We start from the raw sequence: 18,786 nt of genomic DNA, 5'->3' as shown, positions 1-18,786 counted from the left end.
ATGTAACCACCTATTGCCATCCCTATGTAAGTAATGTACTACATTTACATGCAGTCAATATTCAAGTTAGAAAAGGCCCAAGGGTAATATTTGGGTTTTTTAAAAACTGAATATTCCGGTTATTGGTGTTTACATGACCATGTGCAACCGGTTTATTGTTAACATTCCAGTTATGATGTGGTTATTTGTCTGCATGTAAATAGTATATACATATATATATACACATATATACATATGCACACACACACACATATATATGTATATATATATACACACACACACACATAAATTACAATTTTAAATAGTCGTAATATCTATTGGACCCCTATACTGGTGGAACTAATGTTACTTCCAAAATAAAAGCCGCCCACCTTGAGACAGTTGAATATTTGTCTGATTTCTAGTTAAAGTGATATTAAATATGCACCTAATACCCTAAACGTCGTCCTGTCTATATGCTGGGTAATTGTAATGGTGTTTCACTAAATAGGAGGCAACACTGGGATGTACATAATAAACGGTTGTTTTACTTTGAAGGGCAATCTGCTGTTGTGGTTTGACGGTATTGCCTGGCGCTGACAACTTGCCTTGTGCTTGTGAGCAGCCACACGCTGCAAAGCGAGTGATGGGAGCTCACCGTCTCCACTTTCTTCTATTCAAATGTTTTTAGAGTGTAGCTATACGGATGTTCATCCATGCACAATGCGCATGGAATGTCCTTAGCGGTTGTTTTGGATGGATTTAAAAGTCCATGAGTGAAGCGCACTTTAGCAAGATGCCCACCACCTGGAATGTAACCTGCTCCTATGGAATATAGTCCAGTCCTTCACAGTCTCCATGTTGTGCCATCATCCCACCTGAAGAACAAACTCTTTGTCTTCTGCATTATGCTCACCCTGTGGGTCTACATGATCTACTGTTGTGTCGGCTACAGTTCCACCATACCCGGTCTGCGGGCTTACACCGCCCGCACCGAACCCCAAGTCTCCTCCATGGGGCCGTCAAGAGACTTGCTGAATAACGACAACGACTTGGACAGCAGAGGGGACGACTGGGAGGACGTGAGGACCGAAAATGATAATAGCAACAATAATGTCATGTCGGCTTTCCTGAATGAATCGGAGACTAAAAAGTTGCCCCAGGCTATCATCATTGGGGTGAAGAAAGGAGGAACGCGCGCCCTGCTGGAGTTCCTGCGGCTACATCCTGACGTCCGAGCGGCCGGAGCTGAGCCACACTTCTTTGACCGCAACTACGACAAGGGACTGGAGTGGTACAAGTGAGGAACATTTGTATTACCTCCAGCTCATTCTACTGTATGTTCATCCCACTATAATCCTAGACAACTGGTTTCCAAACTTTTCACAGTCGGGTTCCCATTCAGGCATCTGACTGGAAATTATGTACTCCCCCCCGCACACTTAAAACATAAACCACACAATGAAACATATTTTATAAACTGTATTATATCATATATTATGATATATTTAAAAAAAACGTGTTTCTTGTTATCAACTGCACACATAGTCTACAAATTTAAAACGCAGAGGGTTTTAGAGGGGTAAATATCTCCTGGCAGGTTTGTCTTCTATTTGGTGGGTTTATTTATTAAGATTTAATTGGTAACAAGCTATTGTAAGATGTGGTGAACTTATCTTCATGGTCTCTTGCTGTGCCTTGGTTTGCAACAACATGGAAATAATCAGTGCAATGCAACTAATGTTACATGTAACATTCAACGTGAGGCTTAGGGTATGACTGAGCCGAATTAACATATGAGCACACACAGTATATAGCATTAGATTATTCAGCAAGCAAATATGTACAGCACCATTTGTTAAACCTCACCTCTGTGCATTTACACACAGAAATAACATTTGTGAACAGGGCAGAGGTGAAAGGAAGAACAGAAAATATACATCTATCTGTGCGGCTTTGGAGAAGGTCATACACGCAAGTCTCAATTTGTATCACACATAGTGTGTTAAAGGACCGCTGAAAAAGTTGCGGCCATGCTCGAAGGCACACATGCAAAATCGGAGGGCTTTCTAACATAGTCAGTGCATCCATTCAACAAACTAATGACAAGATCAGAAAACACACTAATTAGCCACAGCACCATGTCAAAATACCAGCTCTCATTTCACACACAAATGTAAATGAAATTGAAAAGTTGTCACGATGAAACACTTTCAGTGCACAAAGTCATTATCAAACATTCTTATTTGTTCCTCTAACGCACACAAAACAATGAACCACTTCATGCTGTCACCTTTCTTATTATCTTTAATTTGAGGGGTACAGTAGGTACACCAATCTAATGACATCCAATACAACAGCTGTTTAACCAGTACGTATACGTGATTGTGATTGTAGTTTGCAATGAGAGAGGTGTCTCCAATATTTTGTGCCCAATAACAAAATCAATGCAGTGTAGAATGTCAATCATATACTGTATATCACAAAAGAACATTGTATAACAAGGCTGTGTCAATCAAAACTCTGACCTAATTGTTTCAGGGACATATAGTAAGCTAAAGACTAGGACCACCTTGACTGTCACTATAATTCACATTTTGCTTATCATGTCAATTCAAGGCTCTGCCATAGCCTTAAACTTTAACTTCACCACATGAAGTAATAGTCATAAATTAAGATGAAGAAGCACAATGTTTCTTTTTAAGCAACTACTTTAAAAAAGATCCTGAGTATGACAGGAGCACTTTTTGGGGAATTTCGCCATCATTCACAGCCCTTATGACCACATTTCTTTAGCTTTTCTGTGCATTCTACATTCTGAAGACAGAAAAAAATAGCATGTGGAAGTTAATAATGCACTAATAGGACCCGCCTACTTTTCAACTTAATTTCGGGTAGTGGTAAGTGAAAAAAGTTGCACCACTGAATGGCGCTAATTCTTCATTTGTTGTGATACAATCTCTTGGCGGAATGTCCTCCTTGCCATATATATGTGAAGGCTTTCTATCGAAGGTAACACTGTATGCCACTCAGTGCAGCAGAAACACTCAATTTCTGTCAGCATGACTTGACGAGGTCCACATTTACAGAGTCATGCTGGTCCTGACTCTCTCATCACCCAACGCTACAGTCTAAAATCTGTGGCTCATTCTCTGTATTTTCAGGCTCAAAGAGTTAAGGTTCTGGATCCTCATTTTGTCCAAAAGTAGTCGTTGACAGCGGTAATGTTTATTCATTCATTCATTTTCTACTGCTTATCCTCACAAGGGTCGCAGGCTAACCCAGCAGCGTACACCCTGGACTGGTCGCCAGCCAATCACAGGGCACATAAAGACAAAAATACAGCGAAGATACAGCAAAACACTAAATATTGCATTTTGTCATGCAGGTACCTGTTACTGCATGGTCAGAGCATGTATATAAAACCATACAACACTGTTGAAGGTTCTCTTTACAGTTGAAACAGATGTGTCCCATTAAAACCACTTAACCCAAACCAGAGATCATGGATCAGCTAGTTCCAGTATGCTTGCTTCTCTTCTTAGAATTATGACACAAACACATCAATTCCACCTTTAAAAAAGATACTAGGTATAAGTTTGGTCTCCTGAACGCAGGGATTAAGAGGCAGTGCCAAAAAAAAGGATGGAGACAAAGTTTCAAAGTGGGCTACAACAGGGGAAGTGGTGCATGGCTCAAAGGACTTTTGTGGTCTTTTAAGCTGCTTTTCAGAATTTCCGGACTGGTTGAGAACGACTTGTGATTTTGATTTTGCCCATCTTTTTCTGGGCTGCGCACGAACAGCAAACTACAACAGTAGCCATGTATACATGGACCCAAATATTCCAATTGCATTCAGTTTATTTGCTCAAACGGAAAGAATTGAATGTTTGTATGCAGCTCATTCCAAAAGAAAAGTGCCAATCCGAATGAACATACAATTGGACTCACAGAGGTGGAATTTTCCTTTCCCCAATCCGATTGAGGTATCTTGTACCCACTCAAACGGAAGGTGGTCAGCATGTGTTCTTTCCTGTCATGTTTTTCTTTTTCTGTTTATTGGCGGTTGGCAAACAGCTTTCGGTGTGCATTACCGCCATTTGTGGAACAGAATCTAAACCCTTCTATACTTTATTCACAAGTCTAGTTTTTCTTTAAAAAGAAAATATATATATGTATAAAACATTTCCCTAGTTTAATTATAAAATATTAACAAGATTGAATTTTATCCTTTCCTGTTTAAATTTATCCGGGGTGCGTTCTTTCAGCGCATGTTCAGATATGACGTCACATACAGCTTGAGACGTTCCTCAGTTTTAAAAATGGAGGCGAGCAATCAGCACTGGACTGCTGCGGAAAGTTTGTTTTTGATCCAAACAAAATTTCAAGACTGGACGAACGAAAAACTCTCAATAAGGAGTTATTCCAACAAGTGAAAGAAAAACTTGGGGAAGCCGGTATCACGTGATGTTGATGTTTATGCTTTACTGTGCATGTCCCATTGACTATTCTGTTTGATTATAGCGGCACATTTAGACAAGAGATTGGAATATTCCATTCCTGGTATGCCATTGTTTTCGGAAAAATCATTTGGAAAGATACCATTTGGAAAGAGGAAAAACTCAACTTTTATTCATTTGTATGGCTTTTTAGGATTTTTCAACCGGATTGAAGGACTTTAACAACGCAAAAGTTTTTCAAGCAATGACTTTATAGAGTACAAGTGTGACACTGAATTGGTATCATGTGGGAACTTGGTACCCCTCTGTACCTCTCTCTATGCACCCCTCTATGTTCAGTACCGAAAAACAAAATTCTGAAAATATGGAGTGTTGTATATGATATTATATGATATGATATTATAGCTTTAGAACATACAGTACTTTTTGGTTCTGGAGGTCAACAATGGAGGTCCAATAACAACCATATTCCTCCTGTCAAAACCTCCATCAGAGATGAAGCCGAGAGCACCTATACTGTGTTTTTCACTTCACTTTCCACGGACAAACGGTTTACTGGAGCCTGGGAAGAGGTAGTGGTTCACTGGGTGGGCCTATCGGGCTCCTGTGGTGGCATTGAGTCCTGTTTTATAGCTTGTGATTGGTGTGTCTGCGCCATTGGAGGTCCACACAGCGGGACGGTGGCCACAGTGCTGCACGATTTTGCAGAGATTGACGAATGCTACACACTTCATGAGGAAACAAGCTCCTTTCTTTAAAAGTTAACTATGTCTCCCCCTAAAGAGCCGCTCGCAAGATGTGACTTAATTACTCAAATCATGTTTTACCCCTTGAGGATCCATATATGGAACAGTGAGCAGCCTTCCTACTAACTCACTGAGGACAGGCTAATTCTCCAAGCCCGTGGGGGGATGCTGACTGGCATGCACTGGCAGATAGAGGGCAGTAAATTCAGAGTGCGTCTTTAGAAAAGCACAACTGCATTATGGAGCTCCATGAAAGGGGACTCCTGGAACCCCTAGGGTCTGCATTGACCCTGACAATAAAGAAGAAGACAATTAGTGTGAAGCATGTTTTCTCTGCCTTCACTTTGTATGCAAATTGGCTCAAAAGGGGTGAAAGTGCCCTTTGACGAGAGTCGGCAGGGGTTCGCCACAATGGGAGCATTCACTGGGATCAGCCCAAGAAAATGTGCTTCAAATGTTCCAGCCACTTTGTGCTTAGAAGTTTTGACTTTGGGAGATGTCGGTGATGTAAAGTTTCCCCCAAGAGCGAGGTTCATCCCTGGCTACATTATTTAACTGGTGCTCATTTTTGCTGGCTAGGCACTTTTAGCTTTAGCAAGCACTATGGTGAAATGGTGGAAGTGGAAGCGAGCTCTCGATTTGAGGAACGTCAAACAAATGTGTCAGCACTTTTCACACCAGCTGAAGACAATCAGAGGTCCTTACTCACTCGCCACCTTTCCATAAAATACCACCACAAACATTACAATAAAAATTAAAATAATGTCCTAACTGTGTCCCTAAAGCAGTACTTCTCAGATAGTGAGGTGGGCCATCCTGGGGAGGTGGGGTGGGGGGTGGCAAACGCAGTGAACTACGGGGGGATTCCAATATTAGTGCTGACCTGCCAAAATGTATGAATTTGTCGTACTCAGCATCCAATTTGACAAATTGATATGCTTGTATACTTTACTGCTCTCATATTGGTTTGGTTGCATTTCGCTGGTTACGCTGGTTAGAGTTTCAAGTTCAGTCGGTACAGTACAGATAGATAAATAGACATTACCAGCATTTCAAAATCGGTGCGAAAATAATTGAGAACCACTACCCTAAAGTAGGGCTGCACGGCTGTCTAGTGGTTAGCGTGCAGACCTCACAGCTAGGAGACCGGAGTTCAATCCCACCCTCTGCCATCTCTGTGTGGAGTTTGCATGTTCTCCCCGTGGCATGCATGGGGGTTTTCTCCAGTTTCCGCCCACATTCCAAAAACATGCTAGGTTAATTGGTGACTCCAAATTGTCCATACGTATGAATGTGAGTGTGATTGAATGTGATTGGCTGGCGACCAGTCCAGGGTGTACCTCACCTCTCTGAAGACAGCTGGGATAGGCTCCAGCACCCCCGCGACCCTTGTGAGGACAAGTGGTAGAAAATGAATGATTGAATGCCCTAAAGCATATTCATGAGCTCCAAATATGACAAAAATGATCTCTTTTCACTTTTTTCCTACATTGCTTTTGGAGTCCCTTATTTTATAGAACCTCCTTCCATATGAACATGCCGCCACTGACCCGGCCCTAGCTAGATGATAGCTTTTACAAAGGAAGGCTTTGCTACACATTTAAAAAAAAAGCTGCCTTACTATAGACATGGGAACAGGAAGTTTGTTTCTTCAGCAAATAGACTCAGCTAGAATGTTTCGGTTACAATATGACTATAATATTAGCACTGTAGCTCATGTAGTAATGCTAATGTTGCTAATATTTGTCTCCTCTGTGTAGGTCTTGGAGCCGCACAGACTTATAGCAGACATACAAACCATAGCGTTCCCAACACTTTTGTCTAAATTTCAGAATCATGTCTAGATTTTGGCCAACAAAGCCCCAATACATTGCAGTGGAACCTCTGAGACTTATTTAAGGTCTGTTATTATAGTATTTTCTCAACAGTTTTTTTAAATAACAGACATGTCATACTTGATTCCAGCTTTCACAGAATCTATTGCACCAGATCAACAACACAGATAACGCACACCACCACTTTTTTTTCTCTTAGAACTCACTGTAGCAGCCCTATGGGCTTTTGCCTGAAGCAGTATGTGAAACTGCACCACTTGTTTCAGCATATTGGAAACCCTGAAAGTGACTGTTTTGTAGCATCTTCAGAGACACTGCGCTTCTTCCGGCAACTGTCTCTCTCACTCTGTTTCTCTCCACTGGAGACTCCTCCCTGATGGCAAGTCTGAACAACTTCAGAAAGCAACAATCTGCCACAGTCATCTTTTGTTTGCTTTCTTTAATGCCATGTTGTTTGCTTTTTAGTTCGTATTCCCCAACCAGCATGTGATGTACTGGCACGACAGTACAATAATGTAGAATGGATCTTTCATTGTCGGGAAAGGGATGCTTTAACATCATATTTGTAATCTTTGACTATACTCAGTAATGGTAATGGTAGTAACTCAGGACCTTTAAACTGTTTTCAACCGTTGTTATTTATTTATATTCCTTGATGCATCCGATCAAAAACAACAGAAAAATGTAAACATTTAATGCCATTGTATACAAATATACACATACCCTCCCACTATAAATATGATCTACTCCTTCCAGCTCCTTTTCGGGCATGTTGCACAACTAACATGATGTACCTCAGTGCAACTTTGTTAGGTATTAGGTCAAAAAAATAACCAAAATTGCTGAGTAAAAAGTCACCAGGACCCAGACAAGCAGAGGAAAATGGATGAATGACAGGGTCTCTACATTATTGCATTTCACCACTGCGTTATGGTGACTTTCAATAACTATACTGTCATGTTACATGACATTAAGCAATTAAGCCGCAAATAACGAACAAATTGTTTTTAATGACTGGCTGAATTTGGCCTGAAGATTGGGAATGTTTTGCATTCCGTGAAAGGGTCTAGTTATACTTTTCTATTTAACCGCTGGTGCTGTGATCCTCGAGTTATTGTTTGTTGTCTGTCAAAGATCTCAGCTTTCATCTTCTCATGGGAAAAGTCCAATATTATTTATGTGCTTGCACTTAGAAAGCTTACTCACTGTTTTTGTTTTTTGATGAATTTCCTTAAAGAGTGATCCTATCACATACCACTTCAGCTTGTGCAATACTGTTTTGGCTCCAAATTAAACACATTTAGTACATTTAGTATTTTTTGCTGTTTGAGTTCACATTCGCCCCCTAGTCCAAACATAACAATGTCTTCAGGCTAACAGGCACAGTTAGCTTATATGCAATAAAATAAACAATTGATTACAATAATAATTTTTTTGTATTCACAGTTGAAATTAAATATTTAATCTCCAAATTTCATCTCCAAAAAGGGGCGCTGCAAAAAAAGGTTTGGGAACCACTGCTTGACATCGACATTCATTCATTCATTCATTTTCTACTGCTTATCCTCATAAGGGTCGCGGGAATGCTGGAGCCTATCCAAGCTGTCTTTGGGCGAGAGGCGGGGTACACCCTGGACTGGCTGCCAGCCAATCACAGGGCACATATAGACAAACAACCATTCAGAGTCACATTCATACCTATGGACAATTTGGAGTCACCAATTAACCTAGCATGTTTTTGGAATGTGGGAGGAAACCGGAGAAAATCCACACATGCACGAGGAGAACTCCACACAGAGATGGCCGAGGGTGGAATCGACTCGGGTCTCCTAGTTGTATGGCCTGCGTGCTAACCACTCAGTCGCCGTGCAGCCCCGACATTAAAATGTGATCCGTAAATAAAAACGAATTCACTGCATAGGATAAAGTTTGTTTTTAAATAGGCGTCATTGTGGTCAATGGCAATTTTTTTTCAATGATGCTGAGGAACAGAGTCAGACAACAACCACAAGAACGTAAACAAATGTCATTATCCTTTTTCTTCTACCCACATAGCTAAAGCTGGAATGACCACAATCGTCCCCCAGAATATGGGAGGCACATAGCATTAGACGTAACATGTAGCCGAACTATTTCAAGAATTCTGGTGCGTGTAAATGTACTATATGCTCCAGTAGTTGTTCTCGCGTACAATTGGTGGTATATTCCTGGAAGCACACTCGTGTCATCCTGATAGCACTGACTGTCTGATGCAATGCTGATTCTGCCATAATGTACAAATGCAAGGCTGCCTGTTTTCCAGAAACCATTATAACACATGCTTATCCTTTGCTTCTGTTCAGTGTCACATAACAAGATTCTGCATGCAGTACGTGATGATGTGTTGCTGTGATATGACCAATTGCCTTCCCCCTTTTTGATTTGAGTCTGGAACTTGTCTCACTCAAAATTTGCTCTGATTATTCCAAGTGGTCACATACCACCACCTCCCATCCTTTCTTGAGCGATTCCCACAGTAAGTCAACCCCTCTTGGCGCTGCAAAGTGTCAAATTAGGACTCATCAAGACGTGAGATAGCGCTGAGGCTTTTTGTTTTGTGAGAGGTTGGCTGTCAAGCAGGAACACACTTCAATCATTACTAGGGCTCCATCATTCAGCAGCCAGGCACAAAGTCATGTTGTAAATTCCTACCTTTGAACCTGCTCTACTGATAGCAGTCAATGCAAACAAGGCAGCAGGTTTCAAACGTTGGGTGCTGCTTTAATGGACACACCTGACTGGGTGCTAGACTAAACAGCCACAACACAACGAAGCCACTTGTCGACTGCTGCTTCTGCAACACTCAAGACATTTGAAGTGACTACTACTATTGCTTTATCTCATTCTTGTAACTGCCTTCGTCTTTTTGCTTATCTCCCAGCCTTTGTGGAGTCATCAGGACAGTTTAAGAGTGTGTTCACACTTGGTTCGATTAAAATCAACTCTAGTGTGAAGGTAATCAATCCAAACCCTGGTTTGAGCTGGTCCTCTTGCAACTGAATTCTTTTGTCGATTCACTTGAGCTCAAATGTGGATGTTACACATCCTAAAGACACAGACCAGCATGCAGAAAAAAGACATGCAGACATGCCAGATACAGATCAATAGATTGATAGATCAATAGATGAACATGAGACCAGAGAGCAACATTTCAGCTTTTATTTCCAGGTATTTACATCTGGATTGGACTCAAAGTTTCCAAGACATAGAATAGACTAATTATTTAGGCTCATTGCTGTCATTTTTACTATATATGATATAATTAAATGGAAAATGAAGAATGAAAATGCAATTGTGAGCTACTGGCAGGTAATTCTCTGATAAATAAAATGTAAAATAGTGATATTGCATACAGAAATATTGAAGGATGTGGGGCCACTTTAATGTCTACATTAAAGCTAAAACCAATCCTATGTAGGTCATGTTTATTATAACTTACTTAACTATATCATTGATTCATTCATTTTATAGTAATTCCGGGGTAAAAATATGTATTTTGCATGGTGACATCTTGGTGATATCTTTTATTCCACTCTGATGTTGACATCCTTCCCTTTGAATTTATTTAATTTGAATGGACTTAATTTGAGCTTCACTTTTTTGTCCCCTCAGGGTGGCTGAGATTTACAAACCTGAATTCAGTGGCAACTTAATAGTATCTGAAATACAAAAATACATACAACCAACAATAAAGCCTCATTTTTTTTTTCACCGCTGCGCTGTACGGGGAGTAATTGGAACACCAATATAAATGATAAATGAAACACTCTTAATGCACAAAGTAATCATTCAGACTGGGAACAACTTGCCGTTCTGTCTCCTTGCTGCTGGGAATTCTCACACTGTGAGGCGTTCAGGCGCACTTGTAATTTAGATTGTTCGGCGCTAATTGTTTTTTCATTTTTATTCACGTACTTGACATACTGCATCTGTGAAACCGCACTAGCGGTTGACGTACCCGTTGGGGTGTGGATACTCCACTTCGGGACCCACTGCTGTAAGCTACATAAGCTTTTGTTTGAGGTGACTAAGCAAATTAGTGTAATATTGAATAATACATTATATCTCATAAATAACAGCCTTTATTTTTAGGATAAACAGCGACATAAAGAAGAAGCTAGAGGCTAAAAAAGGCTAAAAATGGCCCAGAAGCCATACTTTGGACACCCCTGATTTATGAAGGTGCAAGTGCAAGAGTTGGACCGGGGTGATGATTACTTCATTTTTGGTAAAGTTCCTTACCTGAAGTGCAGAGTTAATAGTTTGCATCACCACTCTCATCTCTACTGAGCAGTAACTTGAAATACACACACACACAAAATGTATCGCAAAACCGCAGTCCATAAGGGTGGATTGTCTCGTGCAGGGCTGACTGAACGAGACACAGTTTTACCGTGTATCATTACATCACTAATTGTCACAGCACATAAACTAAGGTATAAACCTAGCTTTACCGCTAGGTATAGCGGTAACTCCATGTGAAAGCACACATTTCCTCCTTAACGACCTTTTAAATGGCATTCGCAAGAGTCAGCCATTTGTTTTTGTAACTTTGTGAGGTCATACAGTACATCTATTTGGGAGTCACTTAATTAGGTTTGTTTTGGGCGTCTTAAAGGGGAACTGCACTTTTTGGGGAATTTTGCCCATCATTCACTCATTACAATGTTGTCATTGGGATACGCTTTCGAGTTTGAATCCCTCTAAAAATAAACCTCTAACAACTTTGCATAGTTTGATATCCATGCTGTGATTATGCATATATAATACGTACACTGATGATAACATGTAATAGTTGCAGTATCTTGCCGTATTTTACAAGTTGTGTACCACAATGAAACATTATTGAATGGACACATTTGTGTACTAGTAAAGTGTTTTTAATCCAGAAAAAAATGCTCAATGGTCAAACAATAATTTGTGAAGCAAAGGTGAGAAAAATACACCGAGAAATGGAACAGCTAGATTTTGTAGCTTGTGCAAAATCAGCACTTCGTATTGGATCTAATCAGTGGTGTTTCATTGTGACCACTTAAAATTGTCACAGCAATGTAATTCACTCACCTGTGCCATCATTTGATTTGCTGCCGCTAATAAAATACTTGTTTAGGAGGTACCGTTTCATCAGTTTTTGGTGTTTTTCTTCAGAAGTTTAGACAATGTTGGCAGGGCAGATGTTGGCATGATAGATCGTAGTCAAATGATCGCTGATTGGTTGATCGCGAACAAGAACGAGTGTGGGTAAAACGCGGACTGTGGGCCGTGATCTAAATAAACGATTCTGATACAGTAAAAATTGGCAAATTTCAGACATAGTTGTTAATGGTGATTAATCATGATTACAAATTTTAATAATTTGACGGCCCTAACAAATAGTTTTTTACGTGAGCTGCTACAATAATAATATTGCAGCTATTACAGCTTCAACTCTTCATGGAAAGCTGTCCACAAGGTTGAGGAGTGTGTTTATCAGAATTTTTGACCATTCTTCCAAAAGCACATCGGTGAGGTCGCGCACTGATGTTACAAACTACAAACTGTTCCCACATGGTTGGGGGTATGGAATTGTCCAAAATGTTTTGGTATCCTGGAGCAGTCAAAGTTCCTTTCACTGAAACTAAGGGGCCAAGCCCAACTCCTGAAAAACAACCCCACACCATAATTCCTCCTCCACCAAATTTCACACTCGGCACAATGCAGTCCCAAATGTACCGTTCTCTTGGCAACCTCCAAACCCAGACTCATCCATCAGATTGCCAGATTGAAAAGCGTGATTCATCACTCCAGAGAACATGTCTCCATTACTCTGTAGTCCAGTGGCGGTGTGCTTTACACCACTGCATCTGGCGCTTTGCATTGCCTTGGTGATGCATGGCTTGGATGCAGCTGATCGACCAAGGAAACCCATTCCATTAAGCTCTCTGTGTACTGTACTTGGGCTAATCTGAAGGCCACATGAAGTTTGGAGCTTCATGTGTCGGCGACCTCTTTGCACTATGCGTCTCAGCATCAGCTGACCCCCCTCTCCATCAGTTTACATGGCCTACCACTTTGTGGCTGAGTTGCTGTTGTTCCCAAACTCTTCCATTTTCTTATATTAAAGATGACAATTGACTGTGGAATATTTAGGAGCGAGGAAATTTCACGACTGGATTTGTTGCACAGGTGGCATCCAATGACACGCTGGTATCTCCATGCTGGAATTGACTGAGCGGCCCATTCTTTCACAAATATTTGTAGAAACAGTTTGCATGCCTAAGTGCTTGATTTTATACACCTGTGGCCAGGCCAAGTCATTAGGATACCTGATTCTGATCATTTGGATGGGTGAGCAAATACTTTTGGCAATATAGCGTACAAGTCAGTTATGTAAATGGACTACTGTTGCCGTTTTTTTGTTGTTTTTTATAGGGAAATACAGGTCGAAAAGGTGCAGATTCTGGAAGGTGACGAAAGCTTTCTGTGCTTTTTATTGTGTGTAGCTTCTCTATACGAGTCGGCAACTCAATACAAAGGGCCGAAAATTTACATAATTGGTCCATAATAGGTAAATGTTGACCCTGGTTGCACAAAATCCTTGAAATTGCCACAAATGCTCCAGGACTAAGATGACAAATTGGAGCCACATTTACTTCTGTACTTTGCATGTACGTTACTTCACAGACACACTCTGTTGACATTTACAAGTCACATATTTTGGTAATGTAGTGTGATTGTAGTCTCAGACATGCTTAATAATTTTTTTCCACCACATACAATCGCTACTGAGCCTCCGAGGGAGAGTAAAGTGCAGTACTAATAATAAAGACCCCAGGGCCCCGAGTAGCAGGTGGCCCAGGTGTGTTTATTTGTGTCATTAATAGCAAGGTAATTTATACCATCAATATTAAAGGTTCTGAGGGTTTACTACAAAGATTTTGTTTTGCTTCATATAGTATCTACTTGTGACAAATTAATGTATCTGATTTTGACGTGAGTGATGCTGGAGATGCTTGAGCATGTCACAACACATTGTCATAAATGAGATTACCGGTAATCATGTTTAATGACACGGTGTCACGCTCTTCTCTGTTGCTCAAATGCTGACTAAGAAAACATTTCATTTGAATGATTAAAGTAATTACAATATTAAGATGTCATGCTTGAGATAAGTTGGTAGGGTGGATTCCCGTAAACACATCACACTCTGGTAAAATATTAAAACGCTAAAAATGCATTGAATAAAAAGGTTGCCAGTTTAACAATGCATCCAATTTATGGTGTTAATTCAAATTCTCTTGTACATTTTTGGTCTCCAGTTAGTGGAGTTCTTGGATGTTCCTGTGTCATACTATATCTCTTTTATTACGAACAAGTCAGCCACCCAGTCTCGCTCTAATGCTCCAGTGTGTTTAGCTTAAATCTAATCCCCCTTGTCTCACTTTAGCCATTACCCAGTCGGGGCTGAAGTTAACAGGCTACATTACGCTCAACTAGAGAAATCCAGGGTCAAGAAGAACACACAGTTAAGGCATTAAAGAGCTCTGAAGGTTTGCATACCCAACCCTAAAATAAAAGCTATGTTACAGAAATCTCATCAAAATGACGCAGAAAAGGTAGAGGTGTCTTTTCTAGGCATGATATTAAGGAGCGTAAGACCACCTAGGCTAAACCGCCCTTTGTGTATGGCGATGAAGGGAGTGGAATATTTCAATGTGAGTTCTGGATGACGATTGAGGCTTCACGGTAGATTAAATGCAGTGGCGGCAGATGAATGTCTTCCTTTAGGCTTGCAGTTTAGGATAGCATGTGATGCTCACATGCAATTGCAAACAGCTAGATGTTAGTTTTCGTTATTTACACGCACTGTTAGCGTTCTTAATGACGGCTGGCAAGCCTAACTTCACTTTCTTTTGACTTTTGTATGTATTTTAGAGGTACACCAGCTTCCAATTTAAAATGTTTCTGCCTTTGGAGATACAATGGCTTGTTGTTGGGGTGGTACCTTTAAAAGGACACGATGTATTAGAAGATAAAGGGTTAAGTTTTGTTTCATTAGTAATGGTACTGTGGCAACCATAACTCTGGTTAATAACACACTTTATAGGTACAAGTTATGGTAAGACCAGCCATGTTGTTTGGTCTCGAGACAGTGCCACTGAGGAAAAGACAGGAAGCAGAACTGGAGATAGCAGAGATGAGGATGCTGAGGTGCATGTCGGAGGCCTTGGAGATAAAGTCAAAGAGGCCAGACTGAGATGGTTCGGACATGTCCTGAGGAGAGATAGTAAATATATTGGTAGAAGGATGCTGCGTTTAGGGCTGCCAGGTAGGAGGCGTAGAGGAAGACCAGTAGAGGAAGACGCCTAGAGGAGGTTTATGGATGTAGTGAAGGAGGACATGAGGGTAGTTGGTGTGAGAGAGACGGATGCAGAAGACAGGGTTGGATGGAGAAGATTGATTTGCTGTGGCGACCCCTGAAGGGAAAAGCTGAATGAGAAAGACTGCATCTTGCGTTTATTTGTTAATTAATTCTTGGCCAGGTCCCTCTTGAAAAAGAGATTCTTAATCTCAATGAAGTTAATCTGGATAAATAAAGGTGAAATAAATAAATGGAATAAAATAAATACAAGCGGTCAAAAAAGGTGAAGTATCTGTATCCATTGTGTATCTATATTTTGGTATCAAAAAATGTTGACAATACTATCATTTTATCATTTAGTGTCAATTTGTGTGATTCCGTTTGTTTGCTCAGTAATATTTTTTGTTTAACCTTTCTTAAAATTATTGTTTAAACCTAGTTTCGTTTTCCTGAACCTGATCTTGTTCCTTGTCTCCTGAGTTGGGTGACTCCTGACACCCCAAGTATTGACCCAATCTTAAAAAAAAAATACTGTTGCACCTTCTCAATGACTCCTGAATAAGGTAATAATCTAAACGTTTGACGATTGAAGTTTGATTATTTGGAAAATTTTTCAGATTTGCATAATTAACCTCTTCGGGGGAATTGATATAAACTGTACCTTGAAGGAGAGAGCTTGACCTTTCTCTATTTTTGATAGTGGTGGTGCTTTCTTTTTTGTTTTGGTTGCACAGTAGCTGGAGCCTATCCCAAATTAATTGATTGATCACCAGTCAATTACCAGTGATTGTGAATGTGAAGCTGCATTTATGGCCCACATTTAATGATATGACAATGTACTTTGCAGGGACCTGATGCCCAAGTCATTCGAGGGCCAACTGACCATGGAAAAGACACCAAGCTACTATATCACCAAGGAGGTCCCTGCTCGTATTTATACCATGTCTAAAGACACAAGGCTGATTGTGGTCGTCCGTGACCCAGTCACACGAGCCATCTCGGACTACACCCAGACCCGCTCCAAGAAACCAGACATTCCGTCCTTTGAGAGCCTGACCTTTAAGAACACATCAGGTGTGATCGATGCAACGTGGAGTGCCGTCCAAATCGGCATGTACGCCAAGCACCTGGAACGCTGGCTCCAGTACTTCCCCATGGAGCAGATGCTGTATGTGAGCGGCGAGAGGCTCATTAGTGACCCTGCCGGAGAGGTGGCGCGGGTCCAGGATTTTCTCGGGCTCAGAAGGGTTGTCACAGAAAAACATTTCCACTTTAACCCGGCAAAGGGCTTCCCTTGCTTAAAGAGGCCGGAGGGGAACAGCAAGCCTCACTGTCTGGGAAAAACCAAAGGTAGAACCCATCCTAACATTGACCCTGATGTGGTGCAGAGACTACGGGAGTTCTACAAGCCCTTTAACAGGAAGTTTTACCACATGACTGGCCATGACTTTGGCTGGGACTAAAAGGAAGGGCTGCAGGCTCATGCTAGTTTTGTTTTTTATATAATTGTATCATGCAGAAGGTGTAGAGAGTATATTTGCCAGATATGTAAAAAGTCAAGAAGTCTATTTTATGATAATTTATTGCTATGATTACTAAGCTATGTAACTTTAGATTAAATACACACTTCAAGGTTATAAATATTATCCTCGAAGCACAATGTTGTTACGGGTATTTCAAGCCTCACCCTCACCTCAACCTGAATATGAGATCCAACTTGTAATATCCCCTTAACATTTGCTTGACCCTAGGTGGTGTATGGACTCACTTAGTAAGGTCGATGCAGGCCTACGATGAGCCAGTGTCAGTCGGCCAGGTCGATCGATACTGTAATAGCTCCTCATCACGTCAATTAGCCCTGACAGATGGCGCTGCCGTGATGGTTCAAGCACTGCAATAAAACACAGATCCATTAATGTTCACATGGGTATGGCTGACCTTTAAGTCCAATTCTATTTAATGTAATTTAACATTTCCTTTGCAATATTTGGTGTATAACATTTCTACAACAAGAGGCTTGTGTCAGATGCATTTTGATAGGTGGGGATTCCACCTGTTTTCCAAAGATGCATGTTTGGAGCGCTTTCTTCAGCAGACATGATTCATAAGATGCTTGAGCTGCATCCAAATGGCTCTTAAGAATCATTCTGCATAAATGAAAACGTACCAGTGATGCCCTTGTCTATGATAATTCAGCTGATAGAATCCACTATACAGGAAAAAACATAATAAACACTGGCCAAAGTGGGTGATTCAAGTGTCATGTATTGTTGAGTTTTAGTCAACAACAATATAATAAATGAATAAATGCCATTCCCTGTTGTTATAGACGCACTGTTTCTGTGTTCTTTGAATATTAAAATGAAGTAGGTTGGACCAAGGTTTTCAATTAAATAGTGTCATTCTTCGAGATGCTCCAATCCATCGGCCACCGATCGAGATCGGCTGATTTCCATAAAAAACATGTGATTGGCATATGTTGATAAACGGCCTTCCAAGGCGATCACAAAAAACAATCGGCATACAGTGAAAAATCCTGCATGTCTGCTGTATCATGTAGGGTTGCCAATCGATCGCTTACCAAACCTATTGAAGTTCTATTCTTGTTTACATGCTGTGCCGGTCTCTGGACCCCAAATGTGACTTTTTACCACATTGACCTTTTTGTCACATTTTATTTGGTTAATTTTGTTATTTTGGAGTAATTCTTAATTATTACGAACAAGATTAAATTATCAACAGTTTATTTCTCGTGTATCCGTATTACTCTAAAACATGCATCAAATTAAATTCAGGTTTGTGTCAAAAAGTACAAAAATTGTTTCACAAAAAAAGGGAAACAAAAGAAACAAAGCCCAAATGTTTGTTTTTTAATAACTACCTATTTGCAAGGGATGAACAGCAATCCTGAATGATACCACTTACAGTGCATCCGGAAAGTATTCACAGCGCTTCACTTTTTCCACATTTTGTCATGTTACAGCCTCATTCCAAACTGTATTAATTTAATCTCTTACCTCAAAATTCTACACAAAATACTCCATTATGACAATGTGAAAAAAGGTTTTTTTTGACATGTTTTGAATTTATTAAAAATAGAAAACAAAAAAATCACATTTACATAAGTATTCACAGCCTTTGCCATGAAGCTCAAAATTTAGCTCAGGTGCATCTTTTTTCCTCTGATCATCCTTGAGATATTTCTACAGCTTAATTGGAGTCCACCTGCAGTAAATTCAGTTGATTGGACATGATTTGGAAATATAATAACTGTCTATATAAGGTCCCACAGTTGACTGTGCATGTCAGAGCACAAACACCAAGCATGAAGTCAAAAGAACTGTCTGTAGACCTGCGAGACAGGATTGTCTTGAGGCACAAATCTG

At 40.4% G+C, this 18,786-nt stretch overlaps 1 protein-coding gene across 1 annotated transcript; it reads left to right on the top strand.

Annotated features, from left to right (window-relative positions):
* Nucleotides 1-585: 585 nt before the first annotated feature.
* Nucleotides 586-18,217, top strand: hs3st3b1a (heparan sulfate (glucosamine) 3-O-sulfotransferase 3B1a). The gene is made up of 2 exons (XM_058049674.2): nt 586-1,279; nt 16,248-18,217. Exons 1-2 carry the CDS (start codon nt 807-809, stop codon nt 16,861-16,863), a joined length of 1,089 nt encoding a protein of 362 aa, XP_057905657.2. The 5' UTR covers nt 586-806; the 3' UTR covers nt 16,864-18,217.
* The last annotated feature ends 569 nt before the right edge of the window (nt 18,218-18,786 follow it).

This window comes from Doryrhamphus excisus, linkage group LG16, assembly GCF_037039965.1.
Source record: "Doryrhamphus excisus strain RoL-2023G ecotype Guam linkage group LG16, RoL_Dexc_Guam_v1.1, whole genome shotgun sequence".
Taxonomy (NCBI): Eukaryota; Metazoa; Chordata; class Actinopteri; order Syngnathiformes; family Syngnathidae; genus Doryrhamphus; species Doryrhamphus excisus.
Note: the sequence above shows the minus strand (reverse complement) of the source record. Positions and strands in the feature narration are given on the sequence as shown.